Here is a 22,530-nt window from a genome sequence, read left to right as displayed (position 1 = left end):
TTACTTTCAAGCTAAAAGGTTGCCACTTCTTTCTGTCTCGAGTTTACTGCTAAAAGCAGCAGTGCTAGCTAACTAGCTATGCAAGTTTCAAAATCTATTTCTCTAACTGGGTAACTTACCTAGCTAACTAAAGCTTAGATTAAATACAATACGCTACAGTTTATAGCTCACATCCAGTTGAATGTCATGGTTATTTTGATTTGTGATATCAGTTTTGATATGACTGTGTGTTCTTTTATGACTAAATCAGTGATGGAGAACATTCATCTCGCTGCAGAAGATGAAGATGACCTGTATTCAGGTTACAACGACTACAATCCAACGTTTGACTCCGAGGTAGCTGTAACGCGTACACCCTGTTTAAAAACTCAGTTACCCTGATCTCTTACTTTGATTTATCACACTACGTTTTCTCGCAGGAGCTTGTCAATGACGTTGGCTTTCAGGAAGCCGTCAGGACTAGTCATGGCAGACGACCTCCAGTAAGATTTACCAAAACAATTAACTAAAAACCACGACAATACATAGAATACAGATACCCAATACAGTACACAGAATACAATATCCCAATACAATACCCTTGCAGGTCCCCCAATTTCAGAGGTGCATTTAACATATCGGGTTTAGATTAGAATAAAAGTCTATGTCGTGATATTTAGGACTGAAGGTTTCAACGCATTCAGTCAATTTTAGGGGGAAGAGCAATTCTCTGTACAATCAGTAGATATCAGTAGATATGGCAGCTTTAATAGATTGCTGTTGTGGTGATTTGTGGAACTGATGTGTGATGGAGGAGAATTTGCATGGCAGGAAAGGTTTATTACTAAATGTTGAATACAAAAACTTTTTGGATAAACATTGAGGATACACAATGTTTCCTTAGATGACTGCTAAGTTTCCTGGCACATCCACTGGAGGAAGACCCACAGGAACCGCTTTTGGAGTAAGTATTGCAAGTATATATACCCTTTTCCCAAGTCATTTTAACAAATAAATAATGACAGGTATATCTGTCACATAGAGAGAGAGAAGAAAAGCACAGCATCTTAGCATGTTTGGTGTCTCAAAACCTCAGGGAGAGAGCAGTCAGGGCAGGACTGGTGACAAACTCCTAAAGGTGAGGGAGTGTGTATGCTTTGAGAATGCTGGACAGCAGGCAAAAAAGTGCTGAAGAAAACCAAACATAAATGACTTCCACTAAAATCATTTTTTAATGTCGTCACTGCAGTTCACAGGATCTCTGGGTGAATTCAGCCCATTGTGAAAATATCACCCAGTGTTTTCTGTGATGTTCTTAACATGTTGTTTTTTAGTCACGGATGCCCGGTGGATCGGCCACGGGAAGGCCTACAACTGGAGCTGTGCAGGTAAGAGCCGCACCAACGGACCTCCTGCCTTAAATGAGTAAATTGTGATGACTTTTGCTTTTTCGTTGATACCATGGTACCATGATGATAACAACACTGCACTATATGAGCCAATGAAGCATGCTTTGACTTGTTTGTCTGAAGGACGGGGCTGCTCGTCCTATGACTGCAGTGCGGGCAGCAGGCTATTCGTCCACTTTCGCCAGAGGTAAACTTGTAACTGAAATGATTTTAGTGTTGAGTCATTCTGAAGTGTGTCTGTTGTGCAGTTGCTAGTTAACCCTTTAAAAGAATATCTGCTTTCCGTTCCCAGGTTCGACCTTTGATCCACTTGGACAGTCAAGAGGTCCAGCTCCTCCATTAGAAGCGAAAAGCGAAGACACGTGTGTTCCCTGTTTCTGTTGTTCATTACACAAGGACCTGCCTCCTTTGTTTTGTTTTTAATGTTCAGTACGCAAAGACCTGCCTCATGGGTGTTATTTTTAATGTTCAGTACACAAAGACCTGCCTCCTGGGTGTTATTTTTAATGTTCAGTACAAAAAGTCCTGCCTCCTGGGTGTTATTTTTAATGTTCAGTACACAAAGACCTGCCTCCTGGGTGTTATTTTTAATGTTCAGTACACAAAGACCTGCCTCCTGAGTGTTATTTTGATATACCACACCTTCACTGCTGTTTAAACCTATCCAGTTGATTAGTCTTTCATTTGTTCTGATTTGTGCTTCAGTCCTGAAGAGAAGATTAAGATCTTGGAGAAGAAGGTGAACGATCTGATTGAGGACAGCTGCTTAGCTCATGCGCATGCAGACCTGCAGCTGGTGGGTGACACGCTGCTGTCAGTCCTGTAATTCTGTAAAGACGTGCATGGCCTAACCCTCACTTCATCACCGTGTGATAGTAGAGTGTAGTCAAGTGAATCACTCTCTCCATCTGTCTTTGCTTCTTCTTTCCGTTTTCTCTCGTGTCTTTCATCCAGGCTCTAGAAAAAGCCAAAGAAGCTGGAAGGAAAGAACGGGCTCTGGTGAGACAAAGAGAACAAACTGGAACTGCAGACCATATCAATCTGGACCTCACCTATTCGGTACACCCATGTTTGCAATCATGCCCATTACTAAGTTAGTATTTCTTTCATTTCTGAAAGGTGAACTTATTTTTCCTGTGTTTCTTGCATTCAGGTGCTGTTTAATCTGGCCAACCAGTATGCCAATAATGACATGAATACAGAGGCCCTGAATACTTACCAGGTCATTGTGAAGAACAAGATGTTCAATAACGCAGGTGAAAAAATCATTAGGTCACTCAACAGCTTCTTGTAGTGTTTATCAAGTGCTGCTTGATGTGCAGAATGGTCCAAGAGAGACCGTTTATGTTGATGGGTGTAGCCAAAGAAAGACAATACAAAACATTTATGTCCACAGAGCTTCAAGACTCACACATCCATATTGACAAATATTTAATTTCATTGTGGTAATGTTAGGTGATAAACAATACCTTATTATATGTATTAAGATTACAATTAAGGTGATTATCATTCTACCACAGAATACAAAACAGTTCTGCCAAATTGCCAGTGATCATTAAATTGAGCTTTTTTCTCTCTTCTGTTCCCAGTTTGACCTTTTTTGTCAATTCCATATTTTCTAATGAATGCAAAAGGCCAAGTGATGTGAACCATGTTTTAATCATGCCGTAGGTCTGATCAACTTCATTTCATCTGTTCCTTTTATATAGGAAGATTAAAAGTGAACATGGCCAACATCTATTTTAAGCAGAAGAACTACCTCCAAGCTATTAAATTTTACAGGATGGCTTTAGACCAGATTTCCAGTGCGCACACAGAGATGAGGTCAGTTTTTGGTGTGGCATCTATATAATTCACTTATATAAATAAGTCAATTATGTGTACAATATAATAATATATTATATGTATAGTAATTATATATGTGTAATGTAAACACATTAGTCCATTTTCCCAGAATGCAGTATGTTTTCGTTGTTCTCTTTCACAGGATTAGGATCATGCAGAACATTGGTGTTGCCTTCATTCGTATGGGACAGTACTCTGATGCCATCACCTCCTTTGAGCACATTATGAGTGAGAGTCCCAACATAAAGACGGGCTTCAACCTAATCCTCTCTTACTATGCCATCGGGGACCGTAAGATGATGAAAAAATCCTTCCAGAAGCTCATTTGTGTGCCTCTAGGCATTGATGAGGAAGACAAGTATATCTCTCCAAACGTGAGCTCCAAAAGACTGATAGGATGTATACCTGGATGATTTTTGAAATGTCCATATACTAATGTTTCATTCAAAACTCACAAAGTAGGAGGGTTTGTGCCTAACTGTGTCCAAATCATTTTCTTTTTGTTTAGGATGACCCTCATGCCAACTTAGTGATTGAAGCCATCAAAAATGATAAGCTTCACCAAATGGAGAGAGACAGGTATCACAGTACCCTTACACTTCACTCAGAACCTAGAAAGGTGCCTTCACGCAGTGAACTATTATTATTTATTTGTGACCGTAATATATTACTCTTTTACAGTAGAACATGATATATTACTCTGTTTACTGTAAAAACATAATGTATTCCTGTGTTTACTGTTGAAACATAATGTATTCCTGTGTTTACTGTGGAAACATATTGTATTCCTGTGTTTACTGTAGAAAGGCTCTGGCTGAGAAGTATATCATGACCTCAGCAAAGCTCATCGCCCCAGCCATTGAGCCCACTTTCGCAGCGGGATTTGACTGGTAGGTTCCCTCTGCACATTATCCCAAAGGCCTGTGGAGACGTTTGGCCAGTGACGGTGTTTTAATTCGCCTTTACATATATGTTTGTTGTAATTCAGAGGCTGGGACAGTTGTGCTGCTGCACACAGATTGATATTGTGCATTTTCTCTTCTATTTCATTCATTTGGTATTATGACTGTTACGTTGAGACCCGTCTGAACTATTGGCAATGGAAAGTAGCAGAATACATTTGTTGTAGCCTGTGATAGCCTGTCACCACCTGACATAGCCTGTCATAGCCTGTCACCACCTGACATAGCCTGTCATAGCCTGTCACCATCTGACATAGCCTGTCATAGCCTGTCACCATCTGACATAGCCTGTCATAGCCTGTCACCACCTGACATAGCCTGTCATAGCCTGTCATGCAGTACACACACGTTGAATGCAGTACTGTGGTTATTGTTGTAGGTGTGTAGATATGGTTAAAGGTTCACAGTATGTGGAGCTAGCGAATGACCTGGAGATCAACAAAGCTATCACATACCTGAGACAGAAGGACTTCAAGCAGGTGAGGCAGCTCCTAATACGCTTTGTATTTCTGGCTTGGATCTTTCCATGTAATTCATACGTCTGGATGCAGTGCCTGTATTAATGTGGGTGTGTGCTATTGCCTGTGTGATTAATATGTGTGTTTGCCATTGCCTGTGTGTTTTTGCGTTCTTCCATTTTGTCTCTCGGATGTTTCACAAACTCATGTTGCTACTTTTCTTTCTCCACTGGTCCCTCCGCTTGCCTGTTCAGACTGAGGTATGTGTCCTGTCATTTCTGGTGTCCTGTCATTTCTGGTGTCCTGACGTAGCCGGTGTCCTGTCATTTCTGGTGTCCTGACGTAGCTGGTGTCCTGACGTAGCTGGTGTCCTGACATAGCCGGTGTCCTGTCATTTCTGGTGTCCTGTCATAGCTGGTGTCCTGTCATAGCTGGTGTCCTGACGTAGCCGGTGTCCTGTCATTTCTGGTGTCCTGTCATAGCTGGTGTCCTGACGTAGCTGGTGTCCTGTCATAGCTTGTGTCTCTGTTGCTGAACAATGGATCTGTCACTCTGCTTTTGTCCTTTATGTAGTGATGAGTAAAATGAGGAGAAGCAGTCAAGGTGTTGGACATCCAAGTGCCGCCCGCTTAAGCTGTCCCAATAACCTGTTAAACTCTAGGCTTGTAATTTAGTTATTATTGTGTAGTCATATTACACAGTAACAATTTATTTAGTAATTACACTGAAACTAATGTGAAATGTATGGAGTAAGGAACAAGAGTCTGAATGTCCTAGTGCGTCGCTGGAGTATACAGGGCTAATTCTGGATCTTTGAAAACCAAGGTTCTTGAAATATGTTGGTGTGGTGCATAGTTAAAACCACAGGGCTGTAGACTAAACAGGGTCTCAAAATACCCTGAATGTCTGACACGCTGTTGCCCTCTTGCAGGCTGTGGAGACGTTGAAGGCCTTCGAGAAGAAAGACAGTCGGGTGAAAAGTGCAGCTGCTACCAACCTCTCCTTCCTGTACTTCCTGGTGAGTGTGTGAGGGCAGTGTACTTCCTGGTGAGTGTGTGAGGGCAGTGTACTTCCTGGTGAGTGTGTGAGCGCAGTGTACTTCCTGGTGAGTGTGTGAGGGCAGTGTACTTCCTGGTGAGTGTGTGAGCGCAGTGTACTTCCTGGTGAGTGTGTGAGCGCAGTGTACTTCCTGGTGAGTGTGTGAGCGCAGTGTACTTCCTGGTGAGCGTGTGAGTGCAGTGTACTTCCTGGTGAGTGTGTGAGTGCAGTGTACTTCCTGGTGAGCGTGTGAGTGCAGTGTACTTCCTGGTGAGTGCAGTGAGTGTGTGAGTGCAGTGTACTTCCTGGTGAGCGTGTGAGTGCAGTGTACTTCCTGGTGAGTGCAGTGAGTGTAGTGTACTTCACTCACAAACATTTCATGTGTATTGTTTATTATTATTTCAGGAGAAAGACTATGACCAAGCTGACCGCTATGCTGAGCTCGCTATGAATGCGGACCGTTACAACCCAGCGGCACTCGTTAACAAAGGCAACACGGTTTTTGTGAAACAAGACTATGAGAAGGCAGCTGAGTTTTATAAGGAAGCCCTGCGGAACGACAGCTCCTGCACGGAGGCTCTCTACAACTTAGGTCAGCCATCACGGGATCAAACATCACAGAGTCAGACATCAGAAGAGCTGCCGGTTTTCTAGTTTCCAAACCTTTAATGTTGCTACGTTCTAGTCTTTGATGTCAGATGCCTGGACGTTCCTGCCCATGGAAACACAAATGGCGTTAATCCCTTCAAACAACTCATGCTGTTGCTGTGCATCTCTGTGTGGCTTGTTGCTGTGTTCCGTGCTGACCTCCGCCCTGCCCCCGGCCCTGTAGGGTTAGCCCAGAAGAGGCTGGGACGCCTGGACGAAGCCCTCGACTGCTTCCTCAAGCTCCACGCCATTCTCAGGAACAGTGCTCAAGTCATGCACCAGCTGGCCAACCTGTATCCTCTGTTAAAATACCCACAATTCTGTCATTCAGCCAACACCCTTATATCAGTTTAGCACAGTGCATGGGGGACGTTCCTGTGTGGTTATTTCAGAGATTTGTTGCTTTGCAGCGGTTTGTATGAAAGTGAAGAGATAGTGTGGTGGTCCTTGAGCAGGCCGTAGATATGAGCAGCTGGACGACCCTCAGCAGGCCACCGAATGGCTCATGCAGTTGATCAGCGTCACCCCTACTGATCCACGAGTGCTGGCAAAACTGGGAGAGCTATACGACAGCGAAGGAGACAAGTCACAGGCCTTTCAGTACTATTATGAGGCAAGGCTTCAGTCCTCTATCTGTCCGCCATCTCTTCACTGAACTACTAATGCATTTGTCCCGTTTGGATTCATTGAAACCTGTTGCATAAACTGCACAGGCTGGATTTTATAGTCTTGGGCTAAATGTTAATGGTGATCTTCTTTAATTTGGATATAGAACTGATTTTGATATGGGAAATTAGTCTTTAATGTAATTCAACACTTATAACCTGTGATGAATTATCGTGTGCTGTTTGAACCAGGATACATTTGGAACCCAGATGGTTCGGTAGTTTCATGATTGCTACCACATGTGTTCTCTCCCCTCCCCAGATGTGTTCTCGAATGCCCAAAACAAAAACAAAACCAGCCGTCTCATTGTTTCTGCCTTGGAGTGTTCAGTTATTGAGTAGTTTAGATACGGGACACGTCAGATTGTGCACTTTAAAAACAATTGGAGCTCTCAGTTGTGTCCTTTTGTCATTGATGATTTAATGTGTTTGGTGTTTATTTGTTATTATTTGCTACATTTTATCTTAGTCTTTCAGATACTTCCCATCAAACATGGACGTCATCGAATGGTTGGGAGCGTATTACATTGACACACAGTTCTGTGAAAAAGCAATCCAGTACTTTGAGAGAGCGACACTCATCCAGTAAGTTGTTATTATTCATGCTAGTTGAATACTGTCTTATACACACACACACACACACACACGTATTATGCAAGTAGTTGTGAGTATATATTTTTATAACTACATGTGTTTGAATTAATGCCAATGTGAATTTCAGGCCAACTCAAGTTACGTGGCAGCTCATGGTAGCTAGCTGTTACAGGAGAAGCGGTGGGATATATTTTACTCTATGTCAAATAAGCTATAATTTATCATTTGTTTACCATTTATTTCCAACATTGAGCCAGATTCATGAAACCTGACATTAACCGTGCTCAGCAATGCAAAAGTGCGACATGGTATTTCATAAAGTCACCGTGGCCATAATTAATGCACATTTTACCTCTACAGTAAATTCACCTACATCCCAGTTGAGTGCCAGACAGTAGTGTCTCTCTCTGTCTCTCTCTCTCTCTCTCTCTTGTCCAGCGTAGCATTGCCTATATGTCTGACAAACACAGACAGCCATGTAAGAGTTTATAACTATATTAACTGAAAATTATGTGATGGCTGCGTTTGCATGTGTGACCATACATTGTTAGAGAAAATATAATGGATGTTTTTGTGGAATGGTATTCTGTTATGAACCATTAATGTCACGAATGCAAATAAAGACAAAATGCAGTAGCGTCACAAGTCTCGCTGGCGGTCCATATCAAAGAATGAGGAAACGGTACTGCTGCGCTATTTGCGGTTAACGTCACGTTAAATCTGGCTATTTGTTTTATGAATTTGGTCCAGTGTCCCTTGAATTATAATTTGCAACATTTATTGTTTCACGCAGGCAATTATCAGAAAGCGCTCGAGACCTATAAGGACATTCATCGGAAGTTTCCAGATAATGTAGAATGTAGTGTACACAATTTTGATTTCCTTTCCATTCCTTCTATAATCATAATCATCTTATAAGCAGTTATTTACTGGCATAACATCACGTAAGACAGGTCTGCTGACTTTTGAACAGGTCTGCGGTTCCTCGTGAGACTCTGCACAGATATGGGGTTAAAGGAGGTGCAGGACTATGCCACCAAGCTCAAGAAAGTGGAAAAAATGAAAGAGACCAGAGAACAGGTGTAGTGCCACTGCCTTCAATACGAATGCAGTATAACGTGTGTGTGTGTGTGTGTGTGTGTGTGTGTGTGTGTGTGTGTGTGTGTGTGTGTGTGTGTGTGGGAAGGGGAGAGTGAGAGACTGAAGAATTCAGCATGTATGTATTTGAACACGAAACAGCTGTCGTCTTAAGGGAAAGATTCTTGGATCAGTAGCTGGTCTCAGAGAAAGGAATGATTCCCAGTACAAGTCCCTGTTCTGTTCAGTCTCTCTATGCTGGGACAATTAAAAGCATATGTGAGAGTATTCTGTGATTGGTTGTGTTTTTTTGTTTTTTGTTTTTTACTATTACCCTCTTTTCCAAATAGTATCCCATAGATTTAACAAGAATTAGTTATTAGTATGTTTTGTTTTCAGTCTGACAGATTTATGAAATGTTTTTGTAATTTGAGGCCCCTTTTATCTGACACCCTGTTCTTTCTCACGTGCTGTAAGCCCTGTTCTTTCTCACGTGCTGTAAGCCCTGTTCTTTCTCACGTGCTTCTCCGTCTCGTCTCACAGAGGGTGAAGTCAGGGAGGGAGAGCAGTGGGCGTGTCCGGCGAGACGGCAGAGACGGCAGCGGCAGCAGTGGTGAGTGCACTGTGGTTCTTCACTGGACACGGGGGGTCTTCCACCACCACATTGCAGCAGTGTCCTCCGTCCACACAGCTATTCCGTCTTCATGAGGGGGTCACTATCTAATTCTGAGCAGCATTTACCATGTCTCTCACTTTACTGTTTGATCTACACCACCCCAACCTAGTACTTAAATAACGTACTTAAATACAATGGTTATCATTTGAACTGGTTATAATAATAAAAACTGGTTATCATTTGAACTGGTTATAATAATAATAACTGGTTATCATTTGAACTGGTTATAATAATAATAACTGGTTATCATTTGAACTGGTTATAATAATAACTGGTTATCATTTGAACTGGTTATAATAATAATAACTGGTTATCACTGAACTCTGAGGTTCACCACAGATAGTTAATTATTCTCTACCTTCTGCATTTGTCTTCCAACTAAGCTCTGCTTCTGCCAACAGGCTGCACGATGACTGTGGGCATTTTGTTCTTTATCCAAAGTGTGATTTAATCCTGTCAAAACAGTCCATCGGCTCTCAGTCACTCAGCTCGTATTCCACGCTTACAGGATTTAGTTTTGAAAGTTTGTTTGAAAGGGAAACACATGTTGGTTTGTAGCCACTTTGACAGATTGACAGGGGAGTGAAAATGAAGAGTTGTTCTATCTCTTTAACAGAGATGGCACATAAAATGTGGATATCAGACTAGTTCAGACATTATCAGTTTCTGATACTGAGGATGCTTTTAAGTGATACATTTAACCTAAAACATTTGAGTTCATGATTTGTAGAAACCACTGGTAGTTCATTACTGACATGCTTGGTGTATAGTCTTTGAGTTGTCTGTAAATGTTTTAGTTTTCTGTATGGCTTATTGTGGTCATATGGACAGATCCTCTAGTCTGTGCTGGGGAACTCTGCAGCTCATTCAGGCTTAACTTTGGTCTCTGTGCTGCCTCTCTGGTTAATGCCCTCCTTCGGATTAATGCCCTCATGATTAATGCCCTCCTCCTGATTCATGCCCTCCTTCGGATTAATGCCCTCATGATTAATGCCCTCCTCCTGATTCATGCCCTCCTCCTTGGTCCCTCTTGCTTAATGGTGTTGCAGCCTCTGTGGAATTTCAGAAAAGGTGTGTCTATAATAACAAATCATGTGACACTTAGATTGCACACAGGTGGACTTAATTTCACTAAGCATGTGACTTCTGAAGGTAATTGGTTGCAGCAAAACATTTTAAGGGCAAAGGTGGTGAATTCAAATGCACATGCCAATATTCATGTTTTTTATTTCCAAATATATATATACCTTCGCAAGTATATATACTTGAATACTTTTGCCATTTACAAACATGTTATTGACAGATCTTTATAGTAGGCTAGTATATGTACAAATCACTGTTTCTTTGATGTTATGATGATAAACTCATTTACATATCTCCACCTATTTATCACTTTAGCCCCACCCACTTTCATTGTAATTCTCAGGTGCATTTCAGCTTTGTGTGCTTTTTAAGTGAAGCATAGTCCATGGTAGCCAATTAGAACAGAGCTTGTTTATCTTCATCTTAAAGACACAGTTACAGAAACAGCCTGTTTAATTCTAAGGGATAAAGAGATGTTGAAATGTAAAATTGTGTAAAATGAATATCAGATTTTGGAACATCATACAAATACTGTAAATGGATATATAAAATGAAAGAAAACATAGGCCATTAGCCTTTTGATTCCAGTTATTAACTGATTCTATAAAAAGCAGCCGCTAGTGTGACTATGAAAGTGATTGTGATCCATCTACAACAAATGATAAAACAGAGACATTGTTCTTCACATCTCATCACCATGGGTTTCTTTTATCATTGATCTCTTGCCTTTTATCTGTAAACTCTTGTTTCCTTTTGCTCTTGTTTATGTCTCTGTGTTCTTCTGGGCTTTGAAGACATTTCTAGTTGTTAAATGTGTGGTGATTTCTTTGATTTTACATATCGTACAGGAGGAATAAAGATGACTGATTGTTGTGACTTCAGGAGCTCTGCTCGCTGTAGTGACAGCCTGAAATTCTCTGCCTGGTCTCACTCTGAGCTGCAGTCTCACTCTGAGCTACAATCTCACTCTGAGCTACAGTCTCACTCTGAGCTGCCTGGTCTCACTCTGAGCTACAGTCTCACTCTGAGCTGCCTGGTCTCACTGTGAGCTACAGTCTCACTCTGAGCTGCCTGGTCTCACTCTGAGCTACAGTCTCACTCTGAGCTGCCTGGTCTCACTCTGAGCTGCCTGGTCTCACTCTGAGCTGCCGGGTCTCACTCTGAGCTAGTCTCTCACTCTGAGCTACAGTCTCACTCTGAGCTGCCTGGTCTCACTGTGAGCTACAGTCTCACTCTGAGCTGCTTGGTCTCACTCTGAGCTACAGTCTCACTCTGAGCTGCCTGGTCTCACTCTGAGCTACAATCTTATTCTGAGCTACCTGGTCTCACTCTGAGCACTGTTTCACTCTGAGCTGCCTGGTCTCACTCTGAGCTACAGTCTCACTCTGAGCTGCCTGGTCTCACTCTGAGCTACAGTCTCACTCTGAGCTAGTCTCACTCTGAGCTACAGTCTCACTCTGAGCTGCCTGGTCTCACTCTGAGCTACAGTCTCACTCTGAGCTGTAGTCTCTCACTCTTACACAAACCACAGCCCTGCAGTACAGTGATCCTGAGGCATGCACAGGGCCACCCAGGAGGAGGAGGAGGAGTCAACCATGCTACAGTGCACACAACCAACCAACCAGAGCCTCTGAACTCACTCTGCCCAGCCTGGCAAAGTGCTAAAATGCTGGAGGGAGAGTGAAATACAAACATTGTAACTGAGGTGTCTTTTTATGGCATATGTCTCTGTGTGTGTATATGTACGTGTGTGTTATGCGTTACGGTTATATTTATAGTTCAGTTCCCTTGATCCTGGCCAAAGCAAGAGATGATACATTGTTGATTTTATCTTTGTTCACTTAGCATTTCCACAAACGTCCTATGGATACATCACTTCCTGATAGAACAGCTTTTATGATGTATACTGTTGTGATGTTATGATGTATACTATTGTGGTGGTATGACGTATACTGTTGTATACTCTATGCTGGGCTAAATGTTCTTGCGGGATTAGTGTATGTAGGGTTTGCATAGAGTGTGTGTGATAGTATTTTTACAAGCTGAAATGAGCTGTGTTTAGTCCGTTTGGTCCATATTGTCCTCATCATGTCCAGTGTTTGGTCCGTTTGGTTCATATTGCATTCAAAGGTGAAATGAACTGCACCGGAGATTCTTTAGAAGTGGACTGAGACCGACCTGCTCAGGGTGTTGGGTCTGATTGTTTGGTGTGTTCCATGGTTTGGAAGGCAGCATTAATACTCTAATTAATACTATATATTTTACATGTAACTAATACTTAATACTCTAATGAACTGTACCATCAGCCCAATCGTACCAGGGTTCATTTTAATCAATCCATTCTGTCTTTTTCCTGAGCCTGTATGCACAACAAAACATTATTGATTGGTTATTATTGGGCAGAGGTGGAAAGAGTACTGAAAATTTGTAATTGAGTAAAAGTATCATTACTTTGCCTAAAATCTACTCAGAGTAAAAGTAAAAATACCCATCTCAAAATGTACTCGAGTAAAAGTACAAAATTACTTCATTTAAAATGTAATTTGAGTAAAAGTTACTTAGTTACTTTCAGTTATTTAATGCATGGATGAATCATGAACTAAATTCAGCACAAGTTGTTTTAATCGATTTCAAAGTGTATTTAAGTGCACATCCACACTTGCAAAAAGATCAGCTGGGCTCAGGAACATACTTCCTCACAGCACAAGGACAGTCACAACCTGGACCATAAAGTGCAAACAATTTTCAGTCCTATTGTCCAACGGACAACACTATGATAAGAATAAAGAAATTTAAATTACAAATTATTCAAAAAACAAAATGCACACAAAATTAAGTGCCCACAAGATGCCACAAATCACACTAAAATGCAACAGGATTCCACTACTCACAATAAAATGCACACAGGATCCCACATCAAAAATTAAAAAATGCTCATAGGATCCCACAATTTAAAAGTAAGTGCTCACAGGATCCAACTATTCAAAATAAAGTGCCCACCAGATCCTACTATTCACAATAAAATGCCCACAGGTTGCCACAACTCAAAATAAAATATAAAATGACCACAGGATCCCACATCTCAAAATAAAACAAAATGCGCACAGGATTCCACTATTTAAAACGCTCACAGGATCCAACTATTCAAAACACAGAGCCCACAGGATTCCACTTTTCACAATAAAATATCCACAGGATCCCACAGATCCTGATAGATAGAAGATTTAAAGATAGAACAATCTCATCCTTTTGGAAAAAAAGTGCACCAGATTATGACCAGATTATGAGACAATGGAAAGGGCTCGCGCAAGGCAAGGCCATGCAATTGGCCTTAAGTTCTGGGACTCAGAAGTTTAAATTAAATAAATAAATTTAAATAAATTTCTGCCCGCATTTAATTTTTCACCATCCATATTTTTTTACTCAGTAATGTGAGGGCATTCAAATGTAGTGAAGTAAAACTACTTGGGTCAAAATGTACTCAAGTAAAAGTAAAAATTACATATTTCAAAAACTACTCAGGAAATTACAAATTACTCATAAAAAGTACTCAATTACAGTAATGTGAGTAAATGTAATTAATTACTTTCCACCCCTGTTATTGGGCTTCGAAATGTACATTCATGTTTAACATTCATAATAATGTTAAAATGTGAATGTTGAGGGCAAGTTCCTGAATTCCTGTCAGGAGGTACTACTCTTCTTCTTTATGTGCTTGGAGAAACTGTCAGGGTATTTAAGGAATGTCAGGTGCACGGGGGGAACAACCGTTTTTTCCTTAACTACTGTCCAGGATATTGTTGATTTAAAGGTCCTTCTGAGGTTTCCATAGTTACCAAAGCTGATCTTGGTCTCGTATGTCCCAAAGTGTTCTGCTTGTATCATTATATTAGTGAAGCCAAGATGTGAAATATAGCTCGTGGCAGCCCTTACCATGGTGCATCATGAAACAAACAGTCCGGGTGTAGTTGACTGTGTTTGTCTCAGGTCCCCATGTGGGACCTTTCTGTCATATAACTATATGAGCTCTGATTTGTGCCCAAGTGTGAAAGTAGCAGCTGAAGCACGTCTGCTCTTTTCTTTAAGTGTCCATGTGCATTTTATTCTTATTGGTTCATCACTTACATTTACAGCATTTGGCAGACACCCTTATCCAGAGCGACATACATTTTTATCTCCTTTTTATACAAGTCAGCATTTGAGGGTTAAGGGCCTTGCTCAGGGGCACCTCAGTCATGGCCTCAGGTCTGGGACTCGAACCCACGACCCTCCGGTCACAAGACCAGTTCCCTAACCACCAGACCATGACTCACTTCTTGTTAGCAGCAGGTGAGCTGCAGAGACAATATCATACTGAAGCTCCTGCACTAGCAGTTCTATGTTTACATTTACTATGTTCATGTTGGAGAAGAGCATGCAGGCATCACCTGTGTGTGTGTGTGTGTGTGTGTGTGTGTGTGTGTGTGTGTGTGTGTGTTTGTGTGTCTCAGATAGCGGGCACAGCAGCCACAGTGCCAGTGCCAAGGGAGAGCGGGTGAGTGCCAGGCTGAAGACCCTCCCAGGGTCCAACGAGCCTTACGACACCAGCGGCATGAGGGACATAGGTGAGCAGCCGCAACCGTGAAGATGAGCAAAAGAACATGTCTCCACGGTGTGGGATTCCTTTCACTTACGACTGAGATATATGTATATATCTATCTCAGTATGGCAGTGTGTGTATCCCTGGCAGCAAAACCCATGACCGTGCTACTAGCACGTCGGTGTTTCCCTTCGGTGCCCCAGCTGGAAGTAAATCCTCTTTTAGGCGAGTTCTCCAGAAGCACACAATTTTATTTGCTCTGTGAGGCAATATATCCTGCCATCCTGTCACTGTGCTGATTTCAGCTCATCCCTGACAAATTCCTGGTTACATCGTCACATTCTTCAAATCGTGTAATTCTGTTAACATGTGTCTGCAAGCTCTTCAAATGCAGTCTAGGTGTAATGACTCCAAAGCACTGTGGTTCTCCAACATGGTACAGATTAAAAGTAATCTTGTTTTTTCAGATGCTTCTTATGTTGATCCTTTGGGGCCTCAGATGGACAGACCAAAGACGGCTGCAAAGAAACGCCCAGAGGAAGACGAGTTTGCGGATGAAGAGTTAGGGGATGACTTACTTCCAGAGTGATTATTGATCTTTTGTAATTGCTACATTCCTTAAACACCTTTTCCACAGTAAATATGCAAGTGTAATATAAAGACCACAGAAATATAAAATACCACAGAAAATTCCTGTCAGCTCATTCATAGTTCCCTGTAAAAAACAACTGACTGACACAAATACTCTACAGTGTGTCTCTGGTATTCACATTTATCTCATTTCATATGGACAATGTATCTGCCATCACCTTGTTAATTTATTGTCTCACTGAGAAATAAAACATACGCGGTTGTATTTATTAAATTGTCAAGTAGATTTATTGTGCCTTCTATATGTTGTTTATTGCTTTTTGTTCAATTGTATCGCTCCTATCATAAACGTGGCGGTTGTGGTTCGTGATGTTAAAGTTGGACCGATGGAGCGAGTACACACGAACCCATCTGGGCTGGTGTATACCACACGCACCCGACACAACAGCGCCGAGAGAACCGGGCTATGAGCTGTTTGAGAAGGACTCCATACAGCATACTCAGTAACTGAAGTACACTAACGTTTTTAAATGAATACATGTACTATTTAAGTTCATAGTTATATATGAGAATTAAGGACGCACGGAGAGCAGCGAAGTAAAACCTTTACGCAACGTTGAAGGAGGGGAAAATCGCTCAGTCCACTCCCAAAAACGTCCGAGCCACATTCAGAATAAAACTTTCAAACACGCAAAACTATATTTGTCATAATCGTTGTAGGACTCCCCGTTTTGTTCCTGGGATATTCGTCTCTCTTCAGCGCAGAAATGCTCGGTCGTGTGTTTCTCCTCCCGTTTCTACTACTACTCGTGAGCTGGGCCGGTACCGGCTCGGATGCGAAGGGAATGAAGGCGAGCAGGAGGACATCGCGGAACCGCTCGTGCCTGGACCTACCGGAGGAGATCCTGGAGCAGATGTTCGGACGGCTGTCGGTGGGTGTGCTGAGCGCCTTCCACCACACGCTGGTACCGGGGAGACTCAACCTGAGCTGCCCGTCCGCGGGTCGCCTGGTCGCGGACAGGAGGTCGCGGACTCCAGTGAATGTGTTCAGTCTTTCTCCGTGGGGTTACAGGTACAGTGAGTGAAATACGACTTAACAATCCGTATTTATTACAATGTCTAAATATCCAACGTCAGAATAGAAATATATAGAAATATAAACTACGCATGTGGTTTATTTCTAACGCTGAACCCAGAATCTCCCACGACCCAGCGAGGTATCCTCGGTTCATCCCAGAAGCGTACTGCTTGTGTAAAGGCTGCTTGACCGGTCCGAACGGGGAGGAGAGCCACAAGTACCGGAGTGTCCCGGTCTACGTCCCCACCGCTGTACTGCGCCGTACGGGCTCGTGCGCCGGGGGGCGTCGTTCCTACACCGAGAGCTACGTGTCCGTGGCGGTGGGCTGCACGTGCGTGCCTGCACTGCAAGACATCAAAGCGCCCGGCAGGAACCGGAGCTCGCCCAGAGCCACGCCCCAATTCACCACAGGAAAAAAGCTGAAAAAGCATCCTCTAGTGGGGCATTAGAAGACTGGTGCTTCTAGGGTAAACCGTGCAACATGTAAAAGAAAAGCTTTTGTCTTAGGAGAGTCACTTATTCTGAAGTCGTGATGTTTGAGCATTGCTGGTACTGTGCTGAAGACGTATATAGTATTTTGTCACATGCCCGATGAGGACTGGCATATCTCGATGATGCAATCATAAACTATTAAGCTGCTGTGGAACTATTTACATATCCGTGTTTAACCATAACTGCTGTACTGTGCATCACAATTAGAAGTTTATTTGCTTCCATACAGTATGTTTACAAGAGAAAATATGCCGACCTTTTTAATATTTACAAGTGTTAATTACAATAAAAAAGCCTGGTTTAGCATTGAGTTTAGACCGTGGCGTTTTTGTTTTTATGGTTATCTTTAACAAAGTAACCACTTGATGTTTGAACGTCCATCAGTCCTGCCATCCAGACTCTGATCATGTAACTTGGCTTCAAAATCCACTCCACACTTGACTTATGAGAGAAGACGTGACTCATAGTTCACGTAGCAGCGGAATTCATTGGCGAGATTGTGACTGTGTTTTGGTAGGTAGGTGCACAATTTCAACCCCATGAGTTTCCCTGCAAGATCCTCCATGATGGCCCCTGAAACCAGAACGATAAAGCACAAGGCAAAAATTGTTCAGGGATCTTCTGACTTTATGCAAATTATTTATATGTTTGCCCTTTTTCATAAACTGGCTTGCTACTGTTTTTGACAAACTATTGTTTTGGGTGCACAATTCAAGTCATAGCAAACTTTTCTGTTCAAGACGTCACTGTAAATTAATTATTAGAACAAAAACAAAATCTACTTTTCCAGTGCATCACATCAAGGAAAGGCATTGGTGAAATAGGAGAGACATTTTGTGTAGCCACATTTGCTTCCACTCACCAGTACAAAGCAGGATCTTGCTCTTGGTTAAGTACTTCACCGTGAGCGCAACCTTACTAAGGCACTCCTCCGATAGGTACGGGGGATCAGCAACCACGAAGTCAAAACTCTGCGGAACAACCTCTTCGGGCAGACACAGCGGGTTGCTGTAGTCGTAGAAGACGAACTCATCGCCGTAGGCTGAGAACCGGCGGTCGAACTCGAACAGCACGGCCGACGGTGCGTCGTCTCCTCTCTCTGACTGCAGATTTTTGAGTTTCTGGTAGACACTCGGTGCGCTGATGCAGGCTATTCTGCAGGCCAGAACAAACAACGCAGTGATGTTCAAGGGGACAAGACTGCACACATTCAACTCGACTCCAGGCAGAGGATGGTATTTTTTTTTGACAAGCTGGGCTCAAGAGTAGGAAAATCTCCTGAGAAGTAACCCACCTCCCCTGTGTTCCTGCATGCTCTATGGCTTCAGCAGCTAAGCGCCCGGCCGTCTCGTCGCTGTACCAAAACTGGCTCATACTCTGGGTATAAGGGCAGCTGCTTTTGTTAAGGCATATTAGCATGACATACTAATACAACCCCTGGCAAAAAGTGTGGAATCACCAGTCTAGGATGAGCACTCATTCAGACATTTTATTATGTAGAACAAACTCAGATCAAAAACATGATACAGTAATAAGGTCATTCCAAAGTGCAACTTGTTGGCTTTCAGAAACACTAAAAGAAAAAAAAAAACATTGTGGAAACTAAGTAAACATTACTTTTATTGAGCAAGCACAGGGAAAAAAAAATATGGAATCACGCAATTCTGAGGAAAAATATATGGAATCACTCAAATTGGAGGTAGAAAATAAGGACACACCCAGTCAATTTCCTTTCCCTAAATGGACATCTGCCTCAGATTAGATCTGCTTGTTAGTCTGAAGTTAAAAACACCTGCAGTCATGACACCTTGGAGGGCTGCTGGACAAAGTGGAGTGGAAGAACCATGGCTCCAACAAGAGAAATGTCTCTTGAAACAGAAGAGAGGATTGTGAAACTTCTTGAAGAAGGTAACGCTTCACGCATGGTTGCTAAAGATGTGGGCTGTTCACAGTCAGCTGTGTCCAAGATATGGACCAAACACAAACAGCATGGAATGGTTGTTAAAGCCAAGCGACACAAGAAAGACAAGACAAAGAACTTAAGGCCATTTGTCTTGAAAACCGAAAAAGTACAACTAAACAGATGAAGCATAAATGGGAGGAAGCTGAAGCCAATGAATGTGAATGAACCATAAGAAATCACCTAAAGGAGATGGGGTTTCAATACAGGAAAACTAAAAGAAAGCCATCATTGACACCTAAACAGAAAAGAACAAGACTGCAGTGGGCTATGGAGAGACAATCATGGACTGTGGATGAAAGTTATCTTCAGTGATGAGTCAAGAATCTGCATTGGACAAGGTGATGATGCTGGAACTTTTGTTTGGTGCTGTTCCAGTGAGATTCATAAAGGGGACTGCCTGAAGAAAACAACCAAATTTCCACAGTCCTTGATATGGGGCTGCATGTCAAAGGCACTGGGGAGATGACTGTGGTTAATTCTTCTATCAATGCACAAGTTTACATTGACATTTTGGACAGTTTTCTCATCCCTGAATTGAACAGATGTTTGGAGATGATTAAATTGTCCAAGATGACAATGCATCATGCCAAAAAAAACAGTGAAGGCATTCTTTGGAGAAAGACGCATTCAGTCGATGTCATGGACTGCAAATAGTCCAGATCTCAACCCAATTGAAAACCTGTGGTGGAACTTGGAAAAAATGGTCCACAAGAAGGCTCTGACCTGCAAAGCTGATCTGGCAAGAGTTATTAAAGAGAGTTGTTACCAAATTGATGAATACTGTGTCACTCATCAAGTCCATGCCTCAGACAGCAAGCCGTTATAAAAGCCAAAGGTGGTGCAACTAAATACTAGTGTGTATTTTGAATGTTCTTTTGTTTATCTGTTTCATGATTCCATTTTTTCCCCTGTGTTTGCTCAATAAAAAACATTTACTTAGTTTCCACAATGTTTATTTCATTTAGCGTTTCTGAAAACCAACAAGTTGCACTTTGGAATTACCTTAGTATTGTATCATGTTTTTGAGTTTGTTCTACAGAATAAAATGTGCTCATCCCAGACCGGTGCTTCCAAACTTTCTACCAGGGGTTGTACAATATTATCACTGAAGATTCAAAACGCCACACAAACACCCACCTCTCCAGAAACCTCCCACTTTATGGATGTACAGATGCACTATAGCCCATAAGACGCAATTCAAATAATAAACTGCACGGTGTGCTACACTCGTACTAACATGTCAATACTAGACACGCATGTGTAGCTACATCGCACCTGCACTGACCGCTCATCTTAATCAACATGGTATAATGTGGGTGTCGGTACGGCGGTGTTGGACGGATCCGTACCCAGTCCTCCTTCAGGGCACCGACCGCGTACTTGTCAGACGACGACCGATCCACTTCGTTCAAACTCTCGGCGTAAAATTCCTGCAGCGCAGCCAGAGTGGCGGCCGACAGCTGAGGGGGGTCGTCGCCGTCGGTATCGCTCATGGTCGCGGCTTGTGAAGGGAAACGAACCGGAACACCGGGTCACACGTGGGTGAGGCGAGGGGAGAGCCTGTGTCGCCGGAGGCCGCCTGGATGTGATCTGTGCGGAGGCCGTAGGTGGGGTGTAAACGGACACGTTCAACACAGCCGTTTATATTTTAGGTAGGAATTTGAAAAGATCTTACCGGAATGTAAGGAGAATACACCTACTCCCTCTCTAACGTGGTTTACCAGCTAGCTTAGTGTGTGTGATCCTGCACGTCTAGCGAAGTATGGCAAACGTCGGTGGACAAAAATCCTCAAACTCAAAATAACTACTTATTATAGTTACTACTCATTTCAACTCGGTAGAGGGCGCTCTTTACTCTAGGGTCGTGTGAGCCGAAAAGCAAAAAGGTTCAGTTTGATGATGGAGAGAAACCCCCGTTCCTAACTTGGTCTTAATCCTACATCATTTATTCTGAAATGCTGGGATTTGTTTTCTGAGGCAATATATTTTATACTTACATACTTCTGTACGAGTGTCTGTCAGTACCTAAAAAGTGACTAAGCTTTGAAAATCAATTTAACCCTCAAGAGAAAGCTTAAATTATATATTTTCAAAGTACATTTGTACAGTAGATAAACTGCATCAAGTTAAAGTGGCAGCTGACAGTAGACTGGCCAGTATGACAGAGCCAGAGAAACACACTGAAAAAGGAAATGAGATTAGGTCAAAGGAAGTGCTGTGGAAGACTGAAGAGAACATTCACTAATGCCCCAACAGTGTGAAGAGGCTTCAAAAACCTCAACACAAAAACAGCCCCAAACCAGACCACAATCACCTGAACACATCCTACTGCAGGTTTGGAAAAGTCTAGCAGGCAGCCAATCACTTCTTTCCCCCACACACACACCCAATCACCTCTCTCCCCCCCACACACACACCCAATCACCTCTCTCCCCCCCCACACACACACCCAATTACCCCACCCCCAACACACACCCAATCACCTCTCTCCCCCCCACACACACCCCCAATCACCTCTCCCCCCCCCACACACACACCCAATCACCTCTCTCCCCCCCACACACACACCCAATCACCTCCCCCCCCCCAACACACACACCCAATCACCTCTCTCCCCCCCCCACACACACCCAATCACCTCTCTCCCCCACACACACACACTCAATCACCTCTCTCCCCCCCCAACACACACCCAATCACCTCTCCCCCCCCCACACACACCCAATCACCTCTCTTGCTCTTCACATAGCCATAAGGATCTAGGAAGAGGTGTGATGCCTCATTGAAAAACCAATAATCAGAACAGCTCCCATCTTCACATTAATTTGAGCCAAGTGAAATACATTGAGCTTGGTGAAAAGCATATCCTGCACCTTTACTCTTGGCACCAACTGCCACCAAAGGTTTGATTTCTACACTTCCCCATATAAAATATGGTAATAAAACCAGTCATGTCATTCAGTCATGTCACTAAAGAACCTGTCAGGAAAAAGCAGGGCCCATTAGAGGCCCGTTTCCCAGGTAATAGCCCACGGGGGTGTGGGGAATCTACCATCTGGCAGATGTACAGAACATCTGGCACCAGAAGCTCCAGACACAATAACAGTTCATGTCTTGTCCATTTAGCTGCATTCTGTGCACTGTACAAAGCAGAGACAAATCCCCCGTGTGTCATCTCCAAACGTGTTCAACACAACTGGACAATAAACCACAACCGTGCCCCATATAAATATAACATCTTGAGATGAGAACACATTTATCAAATGTTTAAATGCTCCATGGGCTTATGCATTTTACACACACACACACACACACATACACACACACACACACCCATCCATATAAACAGAATGTTTATATGACCCTATAAACTGAAACCCTTCTCAAACAATT

The 22,530-nt window shown here is 42.7% G+C and overlaps 3 protein-coding genes across 7 annotated transcripts in view; 2 read left to right on the top strand and 1 right to left on the bottom strand.

Annotated features, from left to right (window-relative positions):
- The window catches only part of ift88 (intraflagellar transport 88 homolog), a 34,008-nt gene extending 18,136 nt beyond the window's left edge, over window positions 1–15,872 (top strand). For 4 of the 5 annotated variants that reach the window (XM_077001813.1, XM_077001809.1, XM_077001811.1 and 1 more), the window contains exons 2-27: window positions 251–336; window positions 420–482; window positions 884–943; window positions 1,076–1,117; window positions 1,314–1,367; window positions 1,512–1,575; window positions 1,681–1,750; window positions 2,094–2,184; window positions 2,343–2,447; window positions 2,542–2,644; window positions 3,098–3,212; window positions 3,376–3,607; window positions 3,742–3,812; window positions 4,037–4,123; window positions 4,575–4,674; window positions 5,585–5,671; window positions 6,097–6,283; window positions 6,524–6,632; window positions 6,802–6,952; window positions 7,474–7,589; window positions 7,726–7,778; window positions 8,392–8,457; window positions 8,572–8,678; window positions 9,219–9,288; window positions 14,925–15,038; window positions 15,481–15,872. In XM_077001813.1, coding sequence (XP_076857928.1) covers window positions 253–336; window positions 420–482; window positions 884–943; window positions 1,076–1,117; window positions 1,314–1,367; window positions 1,512–1,575; window positions 1,681–1,750; window positions 2,094–2,184; window positions 2,343–2,447; window positions 2,542–2,644; window positions 3,098–3,212; window positions 3,376–3,607; window positions 3,742–3,812; window positions 4,037–4,123; window positions 4,575–4,674; window positions 5,585–5,671; window positions 6,097–6,283; window positions 6,524–6,632; window positions 6,802–6,952; window positions 7,474–7,589; window positions 7,726–7,778; window positions 8,392–8,457; window positions 8,572–8,678; window positions 9,219–9,288; window positions 14,925–15,038; window positions 15,481–15,602 — 2,523 coding nt within the window. In that variant the 5' untranslated portion in view covers window positions 251–252 and the 3' untranslated portion in view covers window positions 15,603–15,872. The remainder of the gene's footprint in view (window positions 1–250; window positions 337–419; window positions 483–883; window positions 944–1,075; window positions 1,118–1,313; window positions 1,368–1,511; window positions 1,576–1,680; window positions 1,751–2,093; window positions 2,185–2,342; window positions 2,448–2,541; window positions 2,645–3,097; window positions 3,213–3,375; window positions 3,608–3,741; window positions 3,813–4,036; window positions 4,124–4,574; window positions 4,675–5,584; window positions 5,672–6,096; window positions 6,284–6,523; window positions 6,633–6,801; window positions 6,953–7,473; window positions 7,590–7,725; window positions 7,779–8,391; window positions 8,458–8,571; window positions 8,679–9,218; window positions 9,289–14,924; window positions 15,039–15,480) is intronic. The other variant, XM_077001810.1, reaches the window with a different exon arrangement.
- Window positions 15,873–16,088: 216 nt separating this feature from the next.
- il17d (interleukin 17d) lies at window positions 16,089–17,253 on the top strand. The gene is made up of 2 exons (XM_077001821.1): window positions 16,089–16,676; window positions 16,801–17,253. The coding sequence occupies exons 1-2, from the start codon at window positions 16,372–16,374 to the stop codon at window positions 17,129–17,131; spliced, it is 636 nt and encodes a 211-aa protein (XP_076857936.1). The 5' UTR covers window positions 16,089–16,371; the 3' UTR covers window positions 17,132–17,253.
- A 112-nt stretch (window positions 17,254–17,365) lies between these two features.
- Window positions 17,366–20,947, bottom strand: eef1akmt1 (EEF1A lysine methyltransferase 1). The gene is made up of 5 exons (XM_077001820.1): window positions 20,813–20,947; window positions 20,487–20,727; window positions 18,469–18,551; window positions 18,037–18,329; window positions 17,366–17,747 (listed from the first exon to the last, which is right to left on the bottom strand). The coding sequence occupies exons 2-5, from the start codon at window positions 20,628–20,630 to the stop codon at window positions 17,617–17,619; spliced, it is 651 nt and encodes a 216-aa protein (XP_076857935.1). The 5' UTR covers window positions 20,631–20,727; window positions 20,813–20,947; the 3' UTR covers window positions 17,366–17,616.
- Window positions 20,948–22,530: the final 1,583 nt, after the last annotated feature.

The sequence above is a fragment of the Brachyhypopomus gauderio genome, chromosome 4 (genome assembly GCF_052324685.1).
Source record: "Brachyhypopomus gauderio isolate BG-103 chromosome 4, BGAUD_0.2, whole genome shotgun sequence".
NCBI classification, from domain to species: domain Eukaryota; kingdom Metazoa; phylum Chordata; class Actinopteri; order Gymnotiformes; family Hypopomidae; genus Brachyhypopomus; species Brachyhypopomus gauderio.
This window is presented reverse-complemented; position numbering and strand designations above follow the sequence as displayed.